The sequence below is a fragment of the Urocitellus parryii genome, chromosome 16, assembly GCF_045843805.1.
Source record: "Urocitellus parryii isolate mUroPar1 chromosome 16, mUroPar1.hap1, whole genome shotgun sequence".
Taxonomy (NCBI): domain Eukaryota; kingdom Metazoa; phylum Chordata; class Mammalia; order Rodentia; family Sciuridae; genus Urocitellus; species Urocitellus parryii.
The window spans coordinates 10,042,026-10,069,444 of NC_135546.1; the positions used below are offsets into that span (position 1 = coordinate 10,042,026).

General features: G+C 36.5%; 1 protein-coding gene across 1 annotated transcript in view; it reads left to right on the forward strand.

Moving 5' to 3' along the window:
- Arl8b (ARF like GTPase 8B) overlaps positions 1–27,419 on the forward strand; it is a 43,834-nt gene that overhangs the window by 12,795 nt on the left and 3,620 nt on the right. Inside the window, exons 2-6 of the mRNA XM_026383044.2 lie at positions 19,271–19,351; positions 20,969–21,042; positions 21,445–21,538; positions 24,802–24,869; positions 25,148–25,218. Coding sequence (XP_026238829.1) covers positions 19,271–19,351; positions 20,969–21,042; positions 21,445–21,538; positions 24,802–24,869; positions 25,148–25,218 — 388 coding nt within the window. The remainder of the gene's footprint in view (positions 1–19,270; positions 19,352–20,968; positions 21,043–21,444; positions 21,539–24,801; positions 24,870–25,147; positions 25,219–27,419) is intronic.

A 27,419-nucleotide genomic window follows, 5' to 3' on the forward strand; every position in this document is an offset into this window, starting at 1 on the left:
AACTATCTTTGCTGTGTTATTCTTTGGGGTAGCACAGATTGTTCCTAAACATCCTACAATTGCTTAATTACCCTTTCCCCCATACACAGGGAGCATTCAATAAAAATTTCTTCTATTATTTAATTAATGAAGCAATTGACTATTTTATAAAATGTCTTCCTATAACATGTTTCCCTTAAGTAGGTGTTCATTGGCTTTTTTTAAATCATTTTTTTAGTTGAAGATGGACACATAATATCTTTGTTTATTAATTTATTTTTTATATGGTACTGAGGCTTGAACCCAGTGCCTCATGTCTGCAAGGCAAGTGCTCTACCACCAAGCCCCTTCCCCAGCCCATGTTCATTGGCTTTTGTAAGGTAAAGCTTGGTCAAGTGACATAGTTGTCAAATGGTCTGGAGTTCAATTCCAATTCCTAAGAGGTGATAAATCTGAGCTCCATACTTGGAGACAAATCCTTTAGGATCTTGCTTTGCAACTTGATAAGTACAACTCTTCCACGAATTGAGACTTGAGACTTGTTTGGAAATTGTATATGACCTCTTAAATGTTCCAGATTCATTTTTAGCTTTCTTTGGCTTTTTGTAGCTAAATGTCACGTTAAGTATGCCTTCCTGGCTCTTTAGCACATGCCTCTGCTATCCTTCCAGGAACCCTTATACTTTCAATACTTATTTTGGAAGCTTTTGGAAGAGGGGATTAAATTTGCCAGTGAAAATTAGCAAATGGGTGTGGGGAGAATGGAGGAGGTAGGCATTTGAAATACATGTTTGACTGATAATGATGAAAAATGGGGCACCTAAAATGCCAAGCCTTTTGCTTTTCTTGGTCTGCTGGTGCTCCTTGCCATTAGATGGCCTACTCCTATTGTTCAGATTCCAGATCTTTGAAGCCCCGCCTCAACTCTTCTAGTCAAAGTTAATTTCTCTTTGCTTTGCTATTTATTTATTTATTTATTTTAGTTGAACTTGGACACAATACCTTTATTTTATTTATTTATTTTTATGTGGTGCCTCACACGAGCTAGGCAAGTGCTTTACCATTGAGCCACAACTCCAGCCCCTCTCCTTGCTTTGTTTTTATAGTGCAGGCCTCAAATTGCATTTCTCTGTGCTAATTACCTGAGTTTGGGGGCCCTTTTAGTTTTCTCATTGGTGATATGGAAATAAAAATTGTTGCCCTATGGGCTTACGATGAGGTAAACAATCAGCACAGTGGTTGGTATAGAATGAAGGCTTTTTAGTTGTCAGTTATCATGGGATGTATTATTTGTGGGGTAAACAGGAACATGTGCTCCACCTATATGAAAGAAAGATAAAATGGAACCCTTTCCCCTCAGGTGAGCTCTGAGTTAGGGACTCAGTTTCAGAGGGTGGGGTTCAGGTTAGAGGTATACTGGGCACAAAGGACCATTTCTGATTTCTTGGAATGGACTTTTAAAAAATGTGACACTGGGAATTGAAGTGGGGCCTCCTGAACACTAGACAAGCATTCTACCCCTGCGTTACATCCCCAGCCCTTCTGATTTTATTTTGAGATGGGTTTTGCTAACTTTGTCAACCTGGCTTGGTACTTACCATCATCCTGCTTCAGCCTCTTGAGTAGGTGGAATTACAGGTGTGTGCCAGTGTGTCTGGCTGTTTAAAATTGCTAATTTTTAATTGACACATTCTATTTATAAACACAACATAAATTGGTCCCCCACCATGACTTTTCTCTACTGGTCACTTCTGTTTTCATAAGGTCCCTTTTATTTCCTTTTTTTTTTCCTCCCTCTCTTGCTACTGCATATGAGATCCTTGACTTTCTAAGTCTGGCTTATGTCACTTAGCATGATATTCTTCTACTCCATTTTCCTGCAAATGCCATAATCTCATTGTTCCTTATAGTTGAGTAAGATACCATTGTGTGTGTATACCATGTTTTCTTTATCCATTTATCTATTGATGGACACCTAGGTTGGTTCCATAACTTGGTTATTGTGAATTATGCTGCTGTAAGTATGGGTATGCATTTACTGCTATGGTATACTGACTTTAATTCTCTAGGATAAATACCAAGGAGTGGCATAACTGGATCATATGGTGTTTCCATTCCTACTCTTTTGAAGAACCTCTGTACTGATTTCCATAGTGGTTGTACTAATTTACAATCCATCCAATAGTGTATGAATGTTCCTTTTTCCAGCATTTATTATTCTTTGTATTCTAAATTAATAGCTCAGGGGCTGGGATTGTGGCTCAGTGGTAGAGCACTTGCCTAGCATGTGTGAGGCACTGGGTTTGATCCTCAGCACCACATAAAAATAAATAAAATAAATATATTGTGTACATCTATAACTAAAAGTATTTTTACAAATAAATTAAGAGCTCAGGGATTTTATTTATTATTCTGAGACAGTCTCACTAAGTTGCAGAAGCTGGCCTCTGAACTTGCCCTTCTCCTGCCTAAGCCTCCTGAATAGTTGGGATTACAGGTTTTTGCCACCATGTCTGGCTCATCTCAGTTTCTGATTCTTGATGTTTTCTGTCATTCTGAGAAAGAGAGAGACTAAAATAATAGTTCTTTGCCATAACCCATTATAGATGTGCTAGGATGTTAGGGATATCTAGTTGAAAAATTTATTAGTCTGTTTGATTTGTTGTCTTGTTAATAAATTTGGGTTTGGTAGAAGAGTTTGCTTGCTCCAACTTGAATTTTTTTACTGGTCAAAGTAGAAAACTAGCAGTTATCTATTTACAGTCTCTCCACTGACCATTGAGTTTTTCTTTTTGTTTTTGTTGTGGTGATGGTGGTGGTTGTTCACCTAACATTGACTTCATACTTCTCTACAAGTAGACTCTTGCTTATGTTGTCTGCAAATAATCCTCAAATGCCTTAGGCATGTACTTAAATAGATTAAGTATCTTTAGGGCTTTTAAGTTTAGCCTTGGGTGTAAATTCCAGTTTTGTTCCTATTTTGCTTTGTTTTTGATCTTGATGTCAGGTTTCCTTTTCTGTAAAAGGAGGCCAGGAAAGTGAATAGTATGTTGGTATTGTCATCATTATTATTTTTATTAATAGAGTTAGCCAGTGATAGGTATCCTAGCTGCTAACAGTGATATATTCTTCATGCAGAAATCATGTGTAACCGGAAAACATCATTGTTACCCCATCTTCTCTGCACTTGTAATTCCCTGCTAGACCCCCACCCTAATGGTAGTAAGTGGGATTATAGATAGCTACTGAATAAATAATGTTAGTATCTAGAAGAAACTGCAATTTGCAACCTGAGCAGCATGCAGTGACTCAGTAGTTCATTTAAGAGCTGAGTTTCATTGTGAAACAATGATGATAACACTGACCGGATTAATGGAGTGGTATTATAGTGCTTAGTGTTTCTTCAGGGACACACAGAGAGAGCTAGACTGTGAAAAAGAGCATTGAAAGAGGATGTATTTAGTCCCTGGCTTTTTCTGTTGGCAAGTCACATAACTACCAGAGAAACTGTGGATGCAGAGATGACTTAATGAAATATAAACAAAGAAATAGCCAAAGGTTTGGTGCTTTTTAGTTTAGAATATTCTTAGCAAATTAGGAACTGCTATTTAAAAAGTAAATGATGTTACTAAAAAGTTTACAGTGGGGAGAAAACAGAGCTAAACTCATACTATTAGTGGAGACAATACCACTGTAAATTCACAGGCAAAAAATAATTTTTAGAAGTAGGCAATAAAGAATTGATCAGTTAAAATCTAGGTGGTTTGTTGGGGTTTTTTTTGTTTGTTTGTTTTTGTTTTTATTACTGGGAATTGAACCCTGGAGGTGCTTGACCACTGAGCAGGGTTTCAATAAGTTTTTGAGGGCATCACTAAATTTCTAAAATTGGCCTTGAACTTGGAATCCTCCTGCCTTAGCCTCCCTAGTGGCTGGGATAACAGGTGTGCAGCACTGTGTCCAACAAAATCCAGGTTTTAATGTACCTTTAATAAGTGCCAAGGTTTGCTTCTCTAGAGTCTGATGGGCAAAATAATGTTTCTCAGCATTTTCTTGTTTCTGTTACTGTTGTCAAGAATGCATGTGCAAGCCTGGTGTGGTGTTGCACACCTGAAATTACAGCACTTCAAGAGACTGAGACAGAAGGATCGCAAGTTAAAAATCAGCCTCAGTAACTTAGTGAAGCCCTAAGTAATTTATCGAGATCTTAAGATTTAAAAAGGAGTTGGGGATGTGGCTTAGTGGTTAAGCATCCCTGGATTAAAAAAGAAGAAGAATGCCTGTACTAGTCCATAAAGTTAAAGGGAGGATTGCTTACATGTTTTATAATACAAAGAGAGATAGCTAGTAGGGTTTTAGTGGCTTCATTTATCTGTCTTGTAGAAAAAAGAGAACTGACAAAGGACCATGCAGATCCTGTTATCTGGAGTGATATACTATAATTCTTGGTCAGTTTTAGAGGATTTTTTTCATTCTATTTTTTTTGTTAATGTGTTACTGGATTGAACCCAGAGTCTTGTGTATGTATGCTAGGAAATTGATTACTCATAATACTGAGCTACAACCCCAGCCTGAATTTTTAATAATTATAGGTGATACTATACTTAATTGCTTCAACTTTAGAGATTTCTTTAAAATCTATTTTGGAAGTGGGGGGAATAGGGTCTCCCTGTATTGCCCTGGTTCGCCTTGATCTTAGAATCCTCTTGCCTCAGCCTCCCAAGTGGCTCATTTTAATTTTTAAAGATTCTGTGTGTCAGCAGGAATTATGGGCTAAATTGTAACCTAGGAGACTGTTTCTGGGTAACTTCTCAGTAATGTCTCTGACATTTGTTTAATTGCAGACATAAGTAGCCACTAATGGACGTTGCAGTTTTGATAAGCAGTGAAGTTTATTTTCCTGCAAGTAGAATGAGGCAGAATTAGAATATTTATAAAGTGCTTGTCACTGGCTAAATTTCTTCACAACTCAGAACATCTCCCGTATAATTTCCCTTCAAGAAATGGAGCTGAACAGGAAGCAAAAGTAGTTAATGGATGATATTGGACCTGAGAATTCTGAATGAGTCAGTTAAATTCTGCCATTGTCCTGTCTCAAAGAAATTAGGACAGTATGTGATTCAAGACTTGAAGGGTTCCCAGTGGTCTTTCTAGTTATCTATTTTTCATAGGTAGCAATGGCCAGTGTAGCCTCCCTAGGCAAGATATGATTGGTTTGTATTCCTCACTTTGGGGACTATGTGGCGATTTTAAAAAGTAGTGCTTTCTTATTAGTTGTTCATCAAGAATGATCTTCCCCTTGGGGTCTGAGGTTGTAGTTTAGTGGTAGAGCACTTGCCTAGCACATGAGGCGCTGGTTTTGATTCTTAGCACCACATGTAGATAAATAAAAACCCATCAACAACTTAAAAAAAAAAAAGAATGAACTCCCCTTTCTGGGGGCGTAGGGGGCTAAGTTCCAGTGCATTAATATTATCCTTAATTCTTTATTTAATGAATGTTGGAACAGGTTTCCAGACAGTTTTTCTGTCTGTAATTTGAGCTACTCAGAAGCCTAAGGCTGGAGGATCTCTATTTGAAGTCAGACTGAGCAATTTAGTGAGACCCTGTCTGAAAATAAAATTTAAAAAGGACTGGAGATGTAGCTCAGTGGTTGATTGCTTGCCTAGCATGGGTTCTTTCACCAGTACTGTAGACAACTAAAACCAAATAGCAACAACAAATGGAATCAGGACTCTGAGAGAAGCAATTGTATATGTGGAGCTGTGGTTTGTCATATCCTGAAAATTCTAGGCAGGAGTAGTGGTTCTGAGAGGTAATGGTTTACCCTCAGTAACCTCCTGTGGGAGGTTGGTATATTTTAATACCCCACCAACCTTTTGAGGACAAAATGACAGTGTAGACTGTTCTCTTTCTCTCTTCTTCCCCACCCCTGTTTGTTAATGGGGATCATACATAACTAGGGCCTCACTTGTGCTAAGTAAGTGGTCTTTGCTGAGCTATATCCCCAGCCCTATAACTATCTCTTAATCATGGGCTGTTGGTCTGTCACACAAACCCATTAGTTTATAGAAGTTTACCGTGAATTGGCATGAATCCTATAGCTGTCATGCTATCCCTCTTGCTGCTGTTACTATGTTGTATCTTTGTACATGTTTTAGGAACATGGATCAGTCTTTTGACTACTGTGAACCTGCCTATAATACCCTAAACATGTGCGATCTTGTCTGAATATGTGAACTACTTTTTGGTAGCAATGTAATGCTGGACTCATAAAATGAGTTGGGAAATGTTTCTACCTCTTATTTTGGGGAAAGGTTTATGTAGAATTGGGGTGATTTCTTTAATAGGAAGGGAACTATTCTCCTAACTTATTTATTTCTCTTTTTTCTTTTTGCAGTACTGGGTATCAAACCCAGGTCCTTGCACATGCTACGCAAGCAGTGTATCACTGAGCTTCCCACTTTCTTTTACTCTATTTTGGAGACAGAGTCTCAGTAAACCCAGTTTGGCTTCGAACTTGCAATCCTCTTGCCTCAGCTTCCCGAGTAGATAGGATTACAAGTGGGAACTTCTTGCCCAGCTGTTTTAACGTCTCTGACCTGAGAGATGAATGAGACCCCTCAGAGTAATTCCATTTACCAGAAACTCTGTACTGAAGTGGTGTGGGCATGGAGGGATTACGCTTGTAATCCCAGCAGTTTGAGAATTTGAGACAGGGGAATTATAGTTTGAGGCCAACCTCAGCAGTTTAGCAAGACCCTATGCAATTTAGTGAGACCCTATCTCAAAATAAAAAATAAAAATCTCAAGGTTGCTTAGTGGGTAAGTGCCCCTGCATTCAATCCCAGTATCAAAAATAAAAAAATGAATAGTATACTGAAATGTTTACATATTTGAGTTTACATTTTTAGAATGGCTTTAAAAACTTTCAAATTTTTTATTATTCTGATTCTACCTTACTATAATAGGTCTTAATGAAGACTAGGCTTTTTAAATTTGTTTTACTGAGTATGAAATTAATTTTACTGTATATAGGTTAAACATTTGCTCCCCTTTTAATAGGGGAGTCTTTGTTAAGATTAAAGAATTTATATTACATGTATCATTTACTAATTTGGATCATTGGGGTTGCTCTAGGAATCCCTCTTTTTTAAGTTCAGTAACAGAAGTCCAGGAAGGGATTTGAAAGGAAACTTTATTTATTTATTTTTTTTTTTGTATTTTGTTTTTTTGAACAAGAAGCATATGAATATGTAGAAAGTCATAACAGTGAAAATAAGTCTACTTCCTACTACCCTAAGTACTCAGTTTTCCCCAGAAGGAAGGAAAGTTTTAAATCAAGTTACTTTAAAACTGATTTTTGTATGTTTTTGTGGTGCTGGAGGTTGAGTGCAAGCCTCCTATATGCTAGGAAATATTTGTTAGAAAGAAAAGTAAAATCAGCAAATGTTAGAGAACAACCACTAGAATGACATTTAGGCCTGAAAATGCCAACCTGAATTGCTGTCTCCCCCCACACCCATGCTTCTGACTTTAGAATCTGTCACATCCTAAATCACAGCGGTTTTTTGTTTTTTGTTTTTTTTAAAGCATGTAAAGGTACAGATGTTCAGTAAAGATTTGGTGTACCTTTAATGTTTATGGGAAATATGCCTATATACTTCAATAATTGACGGGGTAATCAGTACTGTATTTGTTAGAGCTCTCTAGCACTGATTTCTTTTAGGTTTTTTTTTTTTTTTTTTTTTGGTATTTGGAATTGAACCCAGGGGCATTTTACCACTAAGCTACACTCCCAACGCCCCCCTCCTTTTTTTGGTACTGGGGAGTGAATTCAGGGGCATTTAACCACTGAGCCACATCCCCAACTCTTTTTTGTATTTTGTTTAGAGACAGGGTCTCACTGAGTTGCTTAGGGCCTTGCTAAATTGCTGAGGCTGGTTTTGAACTCATGATCCTTCTGTCTAGCCTACCGAGCCACTGGGATTATAGGCGTGTGCCACCATGTCAGGCTCCCAGCTCTTTTTTTCTGATTTTGTTGTTGTTTTGTTTTGTTTTGTTTTAACACAGGGTCTCGTCAAGTTGCTAGACTGGCCTCAAATTTGTGATCCTCCTGCCTTAGCCTCTTGTCACTGGGATTACAGGCCACCATGCCCAGTTTAGTGTCCATTTTTGCATTGTTATTGTTTTAGAGTTTCAGAATACCTATGTGAGTAAAAATGCTTCACTGCCACTTGGTTGCTGGGTGGTTGATTGAGGATGCTCACTAGCAGATTAATTCATAGACTACTAAGTTTTTAAAATTTCCTTCAGGTTTTGGGGCATGGATTTAGTAATATCATTATTAGGGTGCTATTAAAGAAAGGCATAGTGAATATAGGAAATAGTCGCTAAGAGACCTTTTGAAATGAATGTTCTTCAGGAGAAGAAGTTAGCAGGAATGAGATTTTTCAGACTTCTAATTGAAATTGCTTTTTGATGAACATTTGAATCCTCAAGAGTTATCTTTGTAAAGGAGGTTACTTCAAAGTAGCTCCATTGATATTAGCAGGCAGTAAGAATTAGTTATTTCAAATGAGTTAGAATTAGATTGACAATAAAGAATTTAATTAGTTGGGTACTTCCTATACCATTTTGTTTTGTTTTGTAGGACCTAGGGCCTCCAGGCAGCTACTGCTATTTTCCTTTTACTTTTTTCCTGGAACTTGGGTTAAGCCCAAAGGTGCTTTACCATTGAGTCACATCCCTAGCCTTTTTTATTTTTTAAGACATGCTTTCAGTAAGTTGCTTAGGGCCTCACTAAGTTACTGAGGCTGACCTTGAATTTGTGATCCTCCTTCATCAGCCTCATGAATTGCTGGGATTACAGGTGTGCACCTGGCCTACCATTATATTTCATAAAAAAGTTGTTATATAAATAATTCTTGTCTGTTATATTCATTTTTAAAAAACTTGATTGTGTATGTGTGATGGTTGCCTATGGTCTTACAAAGTTGGTGAGACTGTCGTTGAATTTGTGATCTTCCTGCCTCTCAAATCATTGGGATTCTACGTATGCACCATCATACCTGGCTGATATATTTAGTTTTTATAGCCAAATGCTAAAGAAAACACAATGAGTTTTCCAGCAATTTATCGAGACCTTAAGTAATTAATTCGCAAGACCCTGTTTCAGAATATAAAGAACTGGGGATGTGGCTTTGGTAAAGTGCCTCCAGATTTAATCCTCAGTATAAGAAGAAGAAGAAAAGCAGAGAGAAGAGGATAGTAAACATTTAAGTGTGGAAGGAGATAGATTAGCAGTGGGCATTTAAGAGAGGCAGCCAAAAGGAAAAAGGAGAAAGAACACACTTTCATTCTTAAGATTAACTTGTTAGAGTGCTCTGTTAGTGACATAGCTGAGCAGATACTTGATACCCTGACTCATTTTCAAGCAGCACAATAGGTAGATAGGTGTTCTTTTTGGAATTGTCTTGTCCTATTTTAAATTTCATTTTAAAAATTATTTTTAACAGATACATATTATGTGTATTTATTATACCCAATAAAATTACAGAATAAATATACATATTTATGGGGTATGATTTCATGTTTGAATACATGTATGAATTTTGTAATGTTAAATAAGGGTACACCTGTCTATTTTTTCTTTATGGTGAAAACATTCATTCAAACTCTTCTAGTTTTTTTTTTTTTTTTTTTTTTTGTATAAGGAATGGAACCCAGGGGTGCTTAATCACTGAGCCACATCCCCAACCATTTTTTATATTTTTATTTGGGGACAAGGTCTTGCTAAGTTGCTTAGGGCCTTGCTAAATTGCTGAGGCTGTCATTTGAACTGCTCAGCCACCAGAGCCACTGAGATTACAGGCATGTACCACTGCACCCAGCTTCTTCTAGCTTTTTGAAATATATAGAACATTATCATTATGTACAGTCACCATACAGATTTTTTTTTAGCTGTAGATAGACACACTACCTTTATCTGTCTATTTATAGTGGTGCTGAGGATCAAACCCAGGGTCTTATACGTGCTAGGCATGTACCAGGGTCTTATACATGCTAGGCAAGCGGCTCTGCCACTGAGCTACAGCCCCCAGACAGATTTTAAAGTATCTTTAAGGGCTTAAATGTTACTATTTCAGAGAGGCCTTACTAGACACCCAGTCATCACCTGATTGCCTTGTTTTACACAGCAGGTAGTTAATGAACACTATTTTTGATTCTTAATTTCCCTTTCCTTCTGTTGAAAACTGAGATAGTGACTAAGTAAATGTATAAAGGAAGAGTTACAGTAGCCTTATAGGCTTATAAGTCCTCTGAGGAAAGAATGAAAAGCAGTAGGTATTTTTACTTTAGGATGTTAGAGATTCATCATCTGTGTATGTTGTCACAGGCACACAAAGATAGGGGTGTGGATTAGTTGCCAATCATTTCTAGCAGTCTTTAAATTGGTCTGCCTGCCTTGGAGCACCTAGGTGACAATTCATGGATAGTTAGCATGAGTGCCCCAGCTGCTTCTCCTTTGTCTGTGCAGACACCCCAGATGAAAGAACCTATCACTCATTGTGCCTGGGTTGAAGCCACTGCCACTGGTTTGTGTTGGTAGACTACATGAAACCTGGGCATCCAGACCATAGTCTGCACGAGGGGCCATCTGTGGCAGGAATTTAAAATTGCCTTCACTACCTTTCTGGCTGGTTTTTTTTTTTTTTTCAAGGAGTTACAAGATTGTTTTTGAGTCCATATTATTGCACATTATTCCAGTTTTGAAAGGATAATGATGGAATGTTATGACTGTTGCGAAAGTTTTGGTTTGCTTTAGAAAAATACATTTCTGAGTAGATTTCTCTGAAGTAATGGTTATCTCATGTGGAGAATCTGAGCCATTCAACGTAAGGAGAGGCCTTAGAGACTGAGGCAGGAGGTTAGCAATTTCAAGACTAGTCTCAACAACTAAGTGAGACCCTGTCTCAAAATAAAAAGTAAAAAGGGGCTGAGGATGTAGCTTGGTGGTAAAGTGCCCCTGGGTTCAATCCCTAGAACCAAAACAAGACAACAGCAGCAACACAAAACAAAACAAACCTAAAGAGGCTTAATTGGTTTATATCCTTTATGACTCAGAAATTATCATTTAAAGCTTTTGCATGCTACTTAATCTAAATACTGACCAGAATTCTTCCTTTGAACAACATCCCATTAGAATTTTGAGTTGCTCTAGTTTTTTATAAGATTTAACTGTTCAAATGAATTTTTTAACATGCTTTTAAAAACTGTGTTCTGTGGGGGAAAATTATGTCTGCATTTGGTAATAAATCCAGATTTATGCAGAAAATTTGAGAATAGGTCATTGTCTTATGAGGTTTTAAGGTACAGTTGTCTATAGTGTTCTGAAATTAAAAGAAAATGAATGCCATATGATCTTTGAAATGTTATGGTGTAATCATATTATTAAAAGATCATGAACATTTTCCCTTAACAAGCACAGTCAGATGTGGTAGTATGTTCCTGTAATCCCAGTGACTTGGAAGGCTGGGGCAGGATCACAAGTTTGAGACCAGCCCAAACAATTTTTTTTTTAATGGAAATCTGGATTTCTCCATTTACTTTGCATACTTTTATTTATTTTTTTTGTTGGTTGTTCAAAACATTACATAGCTCTTGACATATCATATTTCATACTTTAGATTCAAGTGGGTTATGAACTCCCATTTTTACCCCGTATACAGATTGCAGAATCACATCAGTTATACATCCACATTTTTACGTAATGCCATATTAGTAACTGTTGTATTCTGCTACCTTTCCTATCCTCTACTATCCCCCTCCCCCCGCCATCTTCTCTCTCTATCCCATCTGCTGTCATTTAATTCTCTCCCTTGTTTTTTTTTCCTTTCCCCTCACAACCTCTTATATGTAATTTATATGCAATTTCCCTTTTCTCTCCTTTGCCCTCCTTTGCCCTCCTTTGCCCTCCCACCTTATGTCTCTGTTTAATGTTAATCTTTTCCTCTTGCTCTTCCTCCCTGCTCTGTTCTTAGTTGCTCTCATTATATCAAAGAAGACATCAGCCCGAGCAATTTACCAAGACCCTGTCGAAAGTGGTAGAGCACCCTTGGGTTCAATCCCCAGTACTGCAAAAAGAAAAAAAAGTGAAGTAAGGGGAATATCACATTTGAATATGAGGTGTATGTTCATAACTATAACTAATGTAAAGAAGAAGAAAATATATTAAAAATTTCCCTGAAACTAAGAGGAGCTTAGTCTTGGGAGAATGTACTCTGTAAAATTCACTTTCTAGTTTATAAATATTAAAACATTAAAGTAGTTTATAATCTTTAAGAGGAAAACAAATTATAATTGCAATTTAAAGCCAAGAGGTCTTTTCCTTATACCAAGTCTTAAGGTTTTCCCCATATTCTAATTCCATATGTACCTGATGTAACATAAGGGATGGTGGTGTTTGATTATTCCAATTTTTAAAATTATTTAAAATGTTTTATTTGGAAATTATTGCAAATTTATAGACAAGTTGTGAGGAACACCAATATGCCTTTAAATTTTTTTTCATTTTTATTTGTTCTAATTAGTTATACATGACAGTATAATGCACTTTGATATATCATATATAGATGGATTATAATTTCTCATTCGGGTTGTAGAGGATGTAGTGGGTCATATAGTTATATATGTACAAAGGGTAATAATGTCTGATTCATTCTTCCATCCTTTCTATACCCATACGCCCACCCCTCCCTTTAAGTTAGCATCCACATATCAGAGAAAATATTTGACCTTTGGTTTTTGGGGATTGTTTTATTTTACTTAGCAAAATATGCTCCAGCTCTCTCCGTTTACTGGCACCATAATTTCATTCTTCTTTAAGGCTGAGTAATATTCCAGTGTGTGTGTGTGTGTGTGTGTGTGTATATACACACAAGCCACATTTTCTGTGTCCATTCATCTGTTGAAGGGTACCTAGGGTGATTCCATAGTTTAGCTATTGTGAGTTGAGCCATTATAAACATTGGTGTGGCTACATCACTGTAATATGCCTTTATCTTATTTTTTTAAAAATATTTATTTTTAATTGTAGTTGGACACAACGCCTTTATTTCACTTGTTTATTTTTGTATGTGGTGCTGAGGATCGAACCCAGGGTCTCGCACGTGTGAGGTGAGCATTCTACCGCTAAGCCACAACCCCAGCACCTAATATGCTGATTTTAAGTCCTTTGCATATAACTGAGGAGTGGGCCTTTTACCAAAATCAAACTACTGTCAACACATTTCACTGTTAGTGTATGTATGATCTGAAATCATTCATATTTGTGAAACATTTGAGGATGAGAAATGTGCACCTTGGCTCTTTATACCTAAATGTGTATTTTGTAAAATTAGGGATACTCCCTTACATGACTACAGTTTTAAGTTGCCAACTTTAGGACATTTAAAAATGATGTATCACAGTTTTTAAATTTTCTTTAAATTTTGAGACAGTATCTTGCTAAGTTGCTGAGGGTCTTGATAAATTTGCAGTAGATGGCCTTGAACTTGGAATCCTCCTCCTTTAGCCTCCCAAGCCACTGAGATTACAGGCGTGTACTACCACACCCACTGCTTACCTCTATGATTTTTTTCTTCCTCTTTTGTTGGTTGACCCAGTGATTTTATAACATTTTGCCCTCTGGTGTAGAATCTATTCTAGGGTCAAATACTTCATTTAGTTGTAGTGTCTCTTTAGCTTCCTTTACTATGAAATATCTTCAGCCTTAAAACAAGACCACTGTACTTGGCACATGAAAAGAAGTTTTTTTTTTAGGCTAAAAGCAGAAATTTAATAAGAGATTTTTGTGGTATTCCTTATTTCATTCTGTTTTTATAAAGCAGCCTGATAACCAGTACCTTAAAAAAAATTCTTGGAGAAAAAAAACTATGAGTTGTTTGTCAGAGAAGGTACTTTTCCACTGTCTTTTTAAGTTTATTATATCATATTTGATTGCTAGTATAGATATACAGGTCAAACAGAAACTTCTTTTCCCATGTTGTTAATAGCATGCTTTCTGAATTAGTTCATTTAAAAGAACAATTGTAAAATCTAGTCTAGTCCATTTAGAATGATCCTACTTTAAAAGACTGAAATGTGCTAGGATTTCATTCTGTTCTCAGCAGGGTCAGATATCACAGTTTATAAGTAATCAAAGCACAGCCCATCTCTACACTGAAACACAAAGTTGATGCCTCCCCCATCCAGATTGTTTTGAAGTGTCAGAGTGTCTTTGATGAAATTCTTTAACTAATATAGGATCACTGTCTCATGTCTTATGCTTTCCTGGTGTTGACTTTACGTTGGTTTCTCTCTTCCCTTTAATTTTTTTTTTTTTTACCCTTTTCTATTTGTCTCACTTCTGAAATCTCTAGTAGTAAATTCTGCATGATGGAGTTGGCATTGTTTTTCCACTGCTGTAGGCATTTATCTGCTTACTTAAATATATTTTAAATGAAAGACCTATGGTAAAACATAAAACCATAAATGTTAAGAATTTTCTGTGACTTTGGAGATAGTATTCCAATTCCTTCTGGATATGGAAGCGGAATTTCAAAATGGGTCCCATGACTTACTGATTCCCTGACTTTGAGAATAGTCTCTTTACCGTTTTCTTTTGCCCAACCACGTTTTTTGTGCCAACTAGGCAAGTGCTGTACCGGTGAGCTTTGTCTCCAGCCCTGTAAGTACTTTATTGATAGAAGAGTTCCAGTATTTTCCTCCTTTGTAGCTTAATAATTCTTAGTTTGTTCAACACATGTTTATGGGCATCTTGCTGAATGCAAGATATTTTGAATAAAAACTCAAGTATACTTGCTTACCTAATTTTCAGTTGTTCCACATTATCAACAGTAACTAAATTATAGGAAAATTATTGTTAGCACCTGCTGTCTGAGAAATAATGAAGATGCATACCCCAGTAAACTGCAGCTCTGTACATCATTTTATTATTATAATGTAGCATTATAAAGTTTATAGTTACAAATTTTCACTGCCAGAAGGTACTTGGAAATCTATTTCCTTTTTCTGTAAAATGGTAATGATTTGCCTCTTCCTATGTCATGACTTTTTTTTTTTCTTTTTTTTAATTGTGGAAAATATCTTAACTCTTTTTTTCTACTTTACAGTATTAGAACTTGAATCTTGGGTTTGGACCCAGTTCTGTACTAACCCTGACCTATATTCCTGGCACTTTTTGCTTTGTTTTGTCTTGCTAAGTTGCCCAACCTGACCTTGAACTTGCCATCCTTTTGCTTCAGCCTCAGTTGCTGGGATTACAGGTGTGTGCCATGGTGCCTGGCTCCTTAACCATTTTTAGGTGTGCAGTTCCATAGTATTAAATACATTGTTGTGACCAACACCACTGTCTATCTCTAGAAGTTTGTTTTTTAATCTTTGTGTTCACTAAAGGGAGTTCTTCAGTGTCTCTTCCCCCAGCTTCTGGGAACCTTCATTGTGTTTTCTTTTTTCCCCGGTGCTGGGATTGAACTTAGGTTTTGCTACATGCTAGGAATGTGTTCAGTCCCCACCATTCTTTCTGTTTCTATGGATTTGGCTCCTTTTAGGCACCTTCTATAAGTGAAATCAGAAAATGTCTTTTTTTTTTAGTCTGGCTTATTTTACTTACCATGATGTCTTCATGGTAATCCATGCTGTAGCTATGGAATGTATATATCACATCTTGTTCATTTTTGCTCAAGGACATTTGGGTTGCTTCCACCTTTTGGCTATTGTGAATAACAGTGCTGTAAATATAGGTATACAAAATGTCTTTTTAAGTCTCTGTTTTCAATTCATTGGGGTATGTACCCAGAAAAAGAATTGTGGGATCTTATGGTCTAGACTGTTTTCTGTTACTGTAATGAGGTACCTGAGGCTGGTAACTTTAACTGTACAAAGTCTGGTTGTGCTGCCATCTTTAGAGAGCCAATAACTTAAGAGACTTTGAGAGGAAAATGTTTCATTAGCAATAAGCCTACATCAAGGGAGATAGGAGGCTGTTCCCCTGTCTTTCTTACTAGGAACAAAAAAGGTTTATATTGAATCTTTTGTGGAAATATCTCAAGTCTCAGGTAGGTTGGCGCCATGGTAGTTTGTCTTGAGAGGTGACCAGTTCTGGAATGTGGGTTGTGAACAACTATCTTGGTCTGGAGATTACCAAGTGTTACCAAGTGTCCTTATGACCCTAAGAAAATGTGATTGTTCAGTCTTGTGGTTTGAAGGTCTGTGCATCTGGTTTCAGTCACAGACATTCTCTGCTTTATACTTTTCTGACAGTTACCTCTTGTGACATTTCTATAACCTAGGAATGGGGAGTGCCCAGGGAACCTACTGGTAGATTTTAACTAATTGTCCCCGGTCCCCTCCCCCTATCATAGGGATTAAACCGGGGCCTCATGAACATTAGAGTTCTCTACCACTGCACTACATACCCAGCCCTTTTTATTTTTATTTTGAGACAGGGCCTTGCTAAGTTGCTGAGGCTGACTTACAACTTCTGATGCTCCTGCCTCAGCCTACTGAGTTCCTGGAAATTATAGAAATGTGCCATCTATACCAACCCTTTTGTTTATATTTTTAGTAGCCATCTTAATGGGTGCTATCTCTTTGTGATTTTGATTTGTGTTTCCCTAATGATTAGTGACATTGAACATCTTTTCATGTGCTTATTGGCTATTTGTATATCTTCTATTATGATTAGTTTTTTAAATATCTTTATTTTTGTTTTTATGTGGTGTTGAGGATCCAATCCAGTACCTCACACGTGCCAGGCAAGTGCTCTACTACTGAGCTACAACTACAGCCCTATTATGATTAGTTTTGATATCTAGTTTTGATTCATGAATAGATTGTCACACAGTTCATATATATGAAAGTTCTGAGAATTAATGTCTAATATAAGTGAAATTAATGATTTGTTGTGCTAACATTTTTTTCTCAACCAAAACACCACTGAACAGGAAAGAATGAATGAACTTTTGGAGTTTTTTTTTTCCCCAAGACGTGGCCATTTAATCTTTGTATGTGGTGCTGAGGATCGAACCCGGGCCGCATGCGTGCCAGGCAAGCGTGCTACTGCTTGAGCCACATCCCCAGCCCACTTTTGGAGTTTTATAAAATGGGAATTTAGTTTGCTTGGGACTTATAGTGGCTAGCTTAAGTTATACAAAAAATTGGCTAGTGTTAGGGCCTTGAAAATAAAAATTGTCTTATTTATTTGACCAGTCCTTGAAACTATTCTTATTTTTTTTTTTTAAGAGAGAAAGGAAGGAACACATTTTTTTAGAGAGAGAGAGAGAGAGAGAGAGAGAGAGAGAGAATTTTAATATTTATTTTTTAGTTCTTGGCAGACACAACATTGTTGTTTGTATGTGGTGCTGAGGATCGAACCCAGGCCGCACGCATGCCAGGCGAGCGCGCTATCGCTTGAGCCACATCCCCAGCCCCACTATTCTTATTTTTTTAACCATTTATGTGTTGAGATACTCTTAGTATGCTTACCTAAAAAGGTTAACTCATTAACCTTTTTGCCAAAGCAGCTGGAATATAAATACATAAGTCAGTATTTACTATGGCTCATTAAGATGTCTTTCACAATAGCTGTCAAAGAATATGGCAAGAAATGTGTAAGAAATTATGCCAATTTTGATACTTTTCTGAAAGGTATAAGATTGGAATGACTCAGTAGATAACCACATGCCTGAGACCAGATAGTGGTTAGATATTAAGAGTTGATAAAGGACTGTTCTTCTTAAGTTAATGTATTTAGTATAATCCTAGCTGATATATTACAATTATTAATTTCTACAGTTTACTTGGAAGGTGGGAGATGCAGGAAGGCAATTTGAAAATGCTCCAAATTCTTGATCTACTATGTACAATAATACATAGAATAAATAAGCTTTGATTAAAAAAAAAAAACCCTAGTGTTTACTCAGGGATAAACAGACTGGTGAAAATTGAGAACCCACCTTTCTTTGTATAGTATTTAGCAGATCACTCTTAATTAGTAGGGCAAAGTGGACCTTTTCTCAGGTTTAATTTAATAAAAATGTTTATCATAAATTGCCCATTTTTCTTTAGGTACATTTTTTTTTTTTAAAGAGAGAGTGAGAGGAGAGAGAGAGAGAGAGAGAGAGAGAGAGAGAGAGAGAGAATTTTTAATATTTATTTTTTAGTTCTCGGCGGACACAACATCTTTGTTGGTATGTGGTGCTGAGGATCGAACCCGGGCCGCACGCATGCCAGGCGAGCGCGCTACCGCTTGAGCCACATCCCCAGCCCTTTAGGTACATTTTAACAAGGTATACATGCCTCACCCAAATGGAAAACTGTCTCAATACCTAGTGATGACTTTAGAATAAATCACTTGCTCTTATTTGTGCTTAAATAGGTAGCCTATTCCTCACATCAACCCATAGGAACCCAGGAAAAGTATCTATAAACATATAAAAAATCTACAATATTTGCTCAGTAGATGAATAAGAAGTTCAATAATTATTTATACAATGGAGTGGTAAATGTCAGGAAATTCAAGAAGTAAATTGGAAAATTGGATATATCTTTTATCCTTAAATGTTTACATGAAGCACCTAATTTCTATCTTACTAAAAGAGTAGATTTTTAAATTGATGGTGGGATGATTACAGGTTAGTCATTTGGAAATAGAATCTTCCTTTAAGTATATAATCAAGTTCCAAACTGATGAATATTTTAAATGTGAAAAAGTCATATGAATACTATGACAAATATTTAGTTGTAGTCTTATGATATCGAGAATAGAAGCCCAAAAGAACAGTTGATTATGTAAAAGGAAGAACTGCTATATGACAACATTTTATGAGCCTTATTATTAAAAGACTAACTCATAAAAACTATTCAGCAATGAATGTTAACATTTATTGTCACACTAGTTTAATGAAAATAAAAAACAGAAGTTTTTCTTCTGGTTTTCTTCTACTTTGTGAAAATATGTGTGGGAGAATTTATAAATTTTTATAAGTGTTTATAATGTAAAATGCCTCGTTTCCAAAGTGTCTTTTTAATGGAAGAATATGCTTTTATATGAGCAAAGTAATGTTCTTTTTTAAGAGCTGGGGCTATGAGGAACATTTTCTTAAAGTAGTTTGTTAGCACCACTAAAATATGAGTTATTTGCTAAAATGGGTACAGACGCAGTGTTGATGTTAGATTATTCTCTTTATAAATACTGATTCATCTAACTCCAGACATTTTGTTTGTTTAGTCAGGTCAATTCAGTGAAGATATGATACCCACAGTGGGCTTCAACATGAGGAAAGTGACTAAAGGTAACGTCACAATAAAGGTACGTCGGTTTTTTTCTGTATCCATGGTTAGAATACAGAGCTTGGAAATTTTCCCTCTTTCTCTGTTTTGCTTGAGTATTTTGCAGTTCCTAGGTAATGAATGGGCATGTAATCATTTTTGTTTCTTCATAAAGAATGTATAAGAGTTGAAATGTTGGGCTGGGGATGTGGCTCAAGCAGCAGCGCGCTCGTCTGGCATGCGCGTGGCCCGGGTTCAATCCTCAGCACCACATACAAACAAAGATGTTGTGTCCGCTGAAAAAACTAAAAAATAAATATTATAAAAAATAAATATTAAAAAAAAAGACACATTAAAAAAAAGTTGAAATGTTAAGTGCCATTAAAAATTAGCATATGGATTAGTAGAAGTGATATTTGGGATCTAGGTATTCCCAAGAAATAAAGATCTCATCTTCAGAATGTTTGGATTGTGGCATTACATTTTTTCATGAATAATATTTCATTTTATTTTTTTTTAAAGAGAGAGAGAGAGAGAATTTTAATATTTATTTTTCTTTCTCAGTGGACACAACATCTTTGTTTGTATGTGGTGCTGAGGATCGAACCCGAACCGCACGCATGCCAGGCGAGGTGCTACCGCTTGAGCCACATCCCCAGCCCCATGAATAATATTATATACTGAAAGGGAATTAATTATTTATAATATTGATAATTTGATATTATGTCTTTGGCAACAATACCATCACCCAGTTTTTCTTCTTCTAAGCCTAAAATTGAAACTATAAGTTAACTAGTTCTTTAACATGATTTTCTTATGTGGTGCTGAGGATTGAACCCAGTGCTTCAGGCATGCTAGGCAGGCACTTACCACTGAGTCACAACCTCAGCACCTCATTGGGATTATTTTTGATGCTTTGATTCAATCTTTCATGGGCATTTATTTCTAAAAATGGCCTGGACTATAATGACTGTTTTGCCCAGTTCTTGTGATTTGTAGAATCTGTTCATTAAATTCTTTGGCTTTTCTGATGAAACTCCTTATTTAGTCATGTATATATGTCTTTTTATACATTTTTCTGGTACCTGGCCAAGTTGGAAACCTTGAAAGTAAGTACCATGACTTAAGAGTTTTATGTAGCTAGCTCAGTGATCAGCATGGTTCTGTACAGAATAGGCTTAATATTTATTATGAAAAACACCTACGTGGGAATGGTGGCTGTATTGTTCATAGGATAACTTAAAAAGATTGGGCATTCAGACAGTTGAACTTTACAATAGCTTCTGAACTGTTGTTTTCTATCTTGGCATTGAAATCTGGCTGATTCATGGATCTGTAGATTTTGAAATTGTTACATTAAAGACATTTTTAGTATTAGAAGTGTATGAGTTAACAGGAAAAGGAAGAAATTATTGAACATGAACCAAGTCTTTGCTCAAGCAGAGTTTTAGATCTAATGTTAGCGTATTAAATATGGACATCAAGTTTAGAAGTGCCCCAAAGAATTCCCAGATTAAGAGCTTATTTGAGCTTGAGTTTTTAGGATCACTTTGACACACTGTGAGATTAAATATGTCTTCCTGATCTCTCTCCCATTCTTCCTTCAGTGAAGTATTTGAAATACCTTTATTGAGAATTGTTTTGTCTTAATTTAAAGATCTGGGACATAGGAGGACAACCCCGATTCCGGAGCATGTGGGAACGGTATTGCAGAGGAGTCAATGCCATCGTGTAAGCTTTGTTAAAAATTTAAATCAATTTAGGCTTCTGAGGAGAAGGTTGTTTTAATACTTCCGAAGTCTAGGTCTTTATGTCAGGCAATAAAAATCTTTCTTTTCTAATTTCTTAGTGTAATTTCATTAACATGAGAGTTAAAAAAAAATCAACTGTAGAATGAAAGCTTTATTTATGTTTGTTTGTGTAGCTAAGAGCTACAGGACAAATGCTAGCATGTATTAAGTCTCTACAAACACTGGCTGAAAGCGTTTATAAATGCTGAGCTTTTCTTTATGTAGGACTTTTAACAATTTTAATAACATTAAATTTTAAGAAAATTAAAAATTTATGTCCTAGTTGTCATCATTAAGGCACATGGAAAAGGCATATTGATCATTTCCTTTTTTTTTTTTTAAGTTACATGATAGATGCTGCAGATCGTGATAAGATAGAAGCCTCTCGAAATGAACTACATAATCTTCTAGATAAACCACAGTTACAAGGAATTCCAGTAAGTATTATGTGTTACTTTACATTTATAATTATAGGGTAATAGTTGTCACTAAGGATCCACAGAGATCAGTTCTGGGGCCTTCTATGGATATAAAAATGGCCTATTATTATTATTATTATTATTATTGATATTTTGGTACCAGGGATTGTACCCAGGGGTGCTTAACCACTAGCCACATCCCCAGCCCTTTTAAATATTTCACTTAGAGACAGGGTCTTGCTAAGTCGCTGGGGCTGACTTTGAACTTGCAAGCTTCCTGCCTCAACCTCCTGAGCCGCTGGGATACAGGTGTGCACCACTGTGCCTGGAAGTCCTTATGCAAAATGGCATATTACTTGCATGTACTCTACATACATCCTCCCATGTTGTTTAAGTCATCTCCAGATTACTTATAATACCAATACATTATAAATGCTATGTAAGTAGTTAACAGTATTTAGGGTTGATGACTATAAAAAATAGTCTGTACATGTGTATTAGTTTCACATTTTTAAAAAAATAATTTTGATCTTCATTTGTTTGAATCCATGGATGTCAAACCTGTGGATTTAGAGAGCTGATTGCATGTTATGTTTGAAATTAGTAAAAATGTCATCTTTTTAAAGGTCTGAAAGATTTATATTTCCTGAGTTATCTGCCATGTCCTAGGCATTGTTATTTGTGATGTCTTAATTAGGTGCCTGCTAAACTCCTAGGCAACAGGGATATGGTGGTGCGTGGAAGTGAGTAAAAACATACTGCATGCGCTCATGGAGCTTGTGGCTTAGTGGGCAAGATACATGGTCTGTAAACAGCTAAATAATGCTTCTCTGATAATTTCTATGATGACATTTAGAGAGGAGGTTTTATGTAGTTTTAGGGTAAGAGGAAGGAGTCTGAGGAGGTGATGTGTGAACTGAGAGCTGAAGGATGTATAGGAGTGTGTGGGGTGTGACAGCTGGAGGGGAAGGACAAGGAAGGCCTTTTGCTGGTAGGAAGTAGGCCCTAGAGCTCAGAGTTGAGTGGGGAGAATGGGATAGAGCATGGCCTGCAATGTTGGAGCTGGGACACTAGAGGTCGCACTGAGCAGGACTGTGGGAAACCACTGAAGTATTTGCAAGGATCGGATTTAGTATTTGAATATATCACTCTGATTATAGTTACAAATGAATCGAAGTGGTCAAGAAGGAGCTATGAGGAGGACAGATTTAGGAAGCTGTTTTAGTAGCCCTGACAAATTGTAGGATGTTGGATTAGGGGAGTATTGTGAATGACATGGGGAGAAGGAAATAGATTTTAGAGACATGTAGGAGCATAGTCCAACAGATGCAGCAATGAATTAAAAGTGAAGGATTGGGGCTGGAGATGTGGCTCAGCGGTAGCGCGCTCGCCTGGCATGCGTGCGGCCCGGGTTCGATCCTCAGCACCACATACCAACAAAGATGTTGTGTCCGCCGAGAACTAAAAAATAAATATTAAAAATTCTAAAAAAAAAAAAAAAAGTGAAGGATAAAGAGGAATTCTGGCTCCTGGCTCTTGCAGTTAGATGGAAGGTGGTGCCATTAGTTGGGCTAAGGAATGCTGGGGAGGACCAGCTTTAGCCTCTCGATAAAATCATGAGGACCTGATACTTCATTTACATTACCTCCATTAATCCTCGCAACATATTGAGATTAGTGTTTTTTCCCCCATCTTCATAGCCGTCATTAGACATTTACCATCACAAGGCCAGGTTTGAATCTGTTTCTGACTTCAGGTCTTATTCTTTTTCTTACACATTAAAGACTAATTCTGTGTACCATAAATAAAAATCAGTTTTATTTTGGTCATCATAAGGATTCTCACTTTGAAGCAATAGAAAACTGATTTAAGATTGGGTGTGGTGGCCATGCACACCTGTAATCCCAGTGACTCAGGAGGCTCAGAAAGGAAAGTCGCTGGGCTGGGGATGTGGCTCAAGTGGTAGCGCGCTCGCCTGGCATGCGTGCGGCCCGGGTTCGATCCTCAGCACCACATACAAAGATGCTGTGTCCGCCAAATACTGAAAAATAAATATTAAAGTTCTCTCTCTCTCTCCCTCTTTCTCACTCTCTCTCACTCTTTCTTTAAAAAAAAAAAAAAAAAGAAAGAAAGAAAGGAAAGTCGCAAGTTCAGGACAGCCTGGGGCAACTTAGTGACACCCTTCTTAAAAAGAGGTGGTGGGCTTTTGGGGATGTAGCTCAGTGGTAGAGCTACTTGTTAATAGCATGTGTTAGTCCCCAGTACCACAAAGGGAGGAAGACAAAGAAAGAGGGAAGGAATGAATGATTTAAGGGTATTGGGGAAAGTTAGAATGGTAATTGAGAAGGTTGTTTCTGCTTTCTTTTGAAAGCATATTTATATAACAGTCATGATAACAGAGTATATAATTACTGTATTCATCCTGATGCCTACACTTATCCATTGTCATAGAGTATTCATAAGTGTATAAGTATACACTATATAAGTATATTCTATAGAATGGACCCTGAAATTCTGTTTTATTATTTATGTAGGTGCTACAGATTGCACCCAGGGCCTTATGCATGATAAGCATGTACTCTACCACTGAGTCAAATCCCCAGCTCCTGGATACTGGTTTACTAAAATTCTGTTTCCATGTTCACACGAAGTATGATTGAGATTAAAAAGAGAGAGAGAGAGAGAGAGAGAATGAGCGAGAGAGAAAGAAAGAAAGAAAGGATTTCCACCCTTGGTTAAGATATATTCTTATTTTAGTTTTGGTTTATTAAGAAACAGCAATGTTCTTGGGGCTGGAGTTGTGGCTCAGCGGTAGAGTGCTTGCCTACCATGTGTGGGGCACTGGGTTCGGTTCTCAGCACTACATATAAGTAATTAAAATAAAGGTCTACCAATAACTAAAACATATTTTTTAAAAAAGAGAGAAATAACAATGTACAGCATAAACTTAGAAAGTTTCTTTTTAGAGCTGTGGATTGAACCCAGGGCTTTGTACACATGTGTGAGCTCTACCACTGAGCTACACTTCCAGCCCAAGACTTAGAATGTTTTAAATAGAAGTTGCAGTTGCATACCGAATTAAAGGCATCTATGAGATAAGCATCAAGTGAATTTCAATATGAATAATTGAATGAACGAGATAGGCCACCAGTTATGCAAATATGCTTTAGTATTGAGGTATGTATTAATATTAATTTTAACATCTTCAGGTATCAAAATGATATGCTTCTGTGATATTTTTGTATATAAATGTTTATCCTTAATATCTTTTCATTTTAAAGGTACTAGTACTTGGAAACAAGAGAGATCTTCCAAATGCCTTGGATGAGAAACAGCTAATCGAAAAAATGTATGTCTAAGAATGAGTTATCTTGTTTTAAAAATTTAGTTCTAAATCATACATTATGCCCACTGTGTTGTTTAGCATCATAACATTATCCAGGAATTATTGTAGTCCTGTTTTTTGGTAAATAAACTTGGCCTCAAAAGAAGTGAATCCCTAAAGTTTTAGTAGTAGTAAAATAATTTCTTCAGTGTACTAATGAAAATAACAAGTAAAATCAAGCAGAGTGGTCAGTGTGACAGCTATTCTAAGCACACATTTATTCTTTGAACTGTTTCTTACAGGAACCTGTCTGCTATTCAGGATAGAGAAATTTGCTGCTATTCAATTTCTTGCAAAGAAAAGGATAATATAGGTAAGAAATGACTGATATTTTTGGAAGGAATGGGTATCATTGGAAGGAATATTTAATACTTCTTGCTATTCATTTTCCCCCATTTCTGATTAAGTGACTTTACAGAGTACTATTGCTTTTGCCTCAAGAAAAAGCTTAGACATTATATGTTTTGACAAATGTAATATTCTAAATCTTATATTCTATTTAAATAAATTCAATAAAGTCATGAGGTTAAACATTATGTAATACCAATTTATTGTATTAATTTTCATAGATCCAATATCCAGCAGTTCAAAACTCATGAGTTTTGAAATAAGACTTTACAAACAGGCATTGTAACAACTTTTTCAGTTATTAAGCCAGTATATTACTGTAATGTGTTACCTCTCTACTGGAAGCAAAAGCCAAGAATACCCTTTACCTACATAATATCTGTAGTAATTTCTTAGAACTGTCACAACAGAGTAGTATACACTTGGTGATTTCTAACAACAGACAATTATTTTCTCATGCCCAGAAGATTAGATGTTCAAAATCACAGCTGTTGGCAGGTTCATGCACTATCTGAAGGCTGGGAAGGATCCAGCCTTGCGTCACTCTAGTTTGTGTTGGATGCCGACTGTGCTCACTGTTCCTCAGCTTATAGATGCATTGCTCCTGTCTCTGCCTCATGGTCATGCTTCACATGGCTTTTTCCCATGGTGTGCACATAATATCTTCTTTAAAGGACACAAGTTGTTGGATTAGGGCCCACATAATCCAGTATGACCTTAACTAATTACTCCTGCAGAGACCCTGTTTTCAAATAAAGTCACATTCTGAGATTCTAGGTGGACATGAACTTTTAGGAGGACACTGTTCAATTTAGGTCTGTGTTCTCAAGGCCTTACGTACCTACCTGCTTACATACCATACGTGCATACATATATAATTACTGCTCACTTCAGTCTCTTAACTAATTTCATGAGAGATTATTGAACAAATATGTATTCAAATAAATGTAATAAATAGTATATAAAAAGTACATTTAAAAATAATTCTAATGTGTTTTTTTCCCCCCTTGGGCTGTAATCCAGCATGTGTTGGAACTTATCACACTTAATGTTTTTTCAAGTTAATTCCAGTTTGTCCTCCTCTCCCCTACCCCAACCCCTAACCCCAGTTCCAGACATGTTCTGATGAGCTCTTAGTGTTGATAGCTATTCTGACCATTTCCTTTAAAGATAACCTAAAAGCAGTGTAATCCCTGATAGACACAAATTTTCCTTTATTAAGTGGATACAATAAGTGACTTGTTATATCAGGAACATTTAGTTAATTTGAGAACAGACACTACAAAGCCTCTACAAATACTTAGACTATATTTTTAAAAACTTCTGTTATGTGTGATTGGAGAAAACTCTTGTTAAATTTTAAGGTATGCTTCTAAGGGAGCATTTGTTCTACCCCTGTGTTTGTTGGTGGGGAATTTTCCCCTCAGGAGATGGGTTTTTTTTTTTTGTTTTTGTTTTGTTTTGTTTTGTTTTTGTTTTTTTTGGTTGTCACAAATAGGAAAGTGATGCTTGCTTTTGAGTAGAGACTGGAGATGTTGATAACTTGATCTAGACCCCACAGCAGAGAATTAACAGCATAAAACATCAATAGTTGCAAAGGTGAAAAACCTTGCTCTATAGTAACTGTAATTTTTAGTACATCACACTATTCTATAAAGACATTACTCCCTTTTATTTTCTTAAGTGTTTCCTAAAATAGAAAACAACAAGAACTTTGAAGGGAGCAAAATGATCTTTTATTTTACTAAAGTCATAAAATAACTAAATTTTCTGTGGAGGGGGAGGGGTCTCTTGAACCCAATTATGCAGGAGATGCAGCAGAGCTGGTGAGAACTTATGCTGTTTGAGGCTGATCTTAATAGTGTGCTGGATGGGTCAGTAGTCATCATGTTTGTAATTTCAAAAGTCTGTGTTACCAAGTCTAAGGAAACTAGAATCAAAGTGAGTAGTTTGTAAATCAGAATGTCTGTTTTTTGTTTTGAACAAGAAATAAAACTAACAGTCACATTAGATATTTGTGTCACACATGAAATACCTCAGTTTCATTCAGAATGTGTTCTCAGATCACATGGGGGACAGATTACCTCTGGGAAGATGATCTTTGCAAGGACCCTTTATACTGTGACTTTTTTTTTTTCTTCTTAGAAGATGAGTCTCCATCTGTAT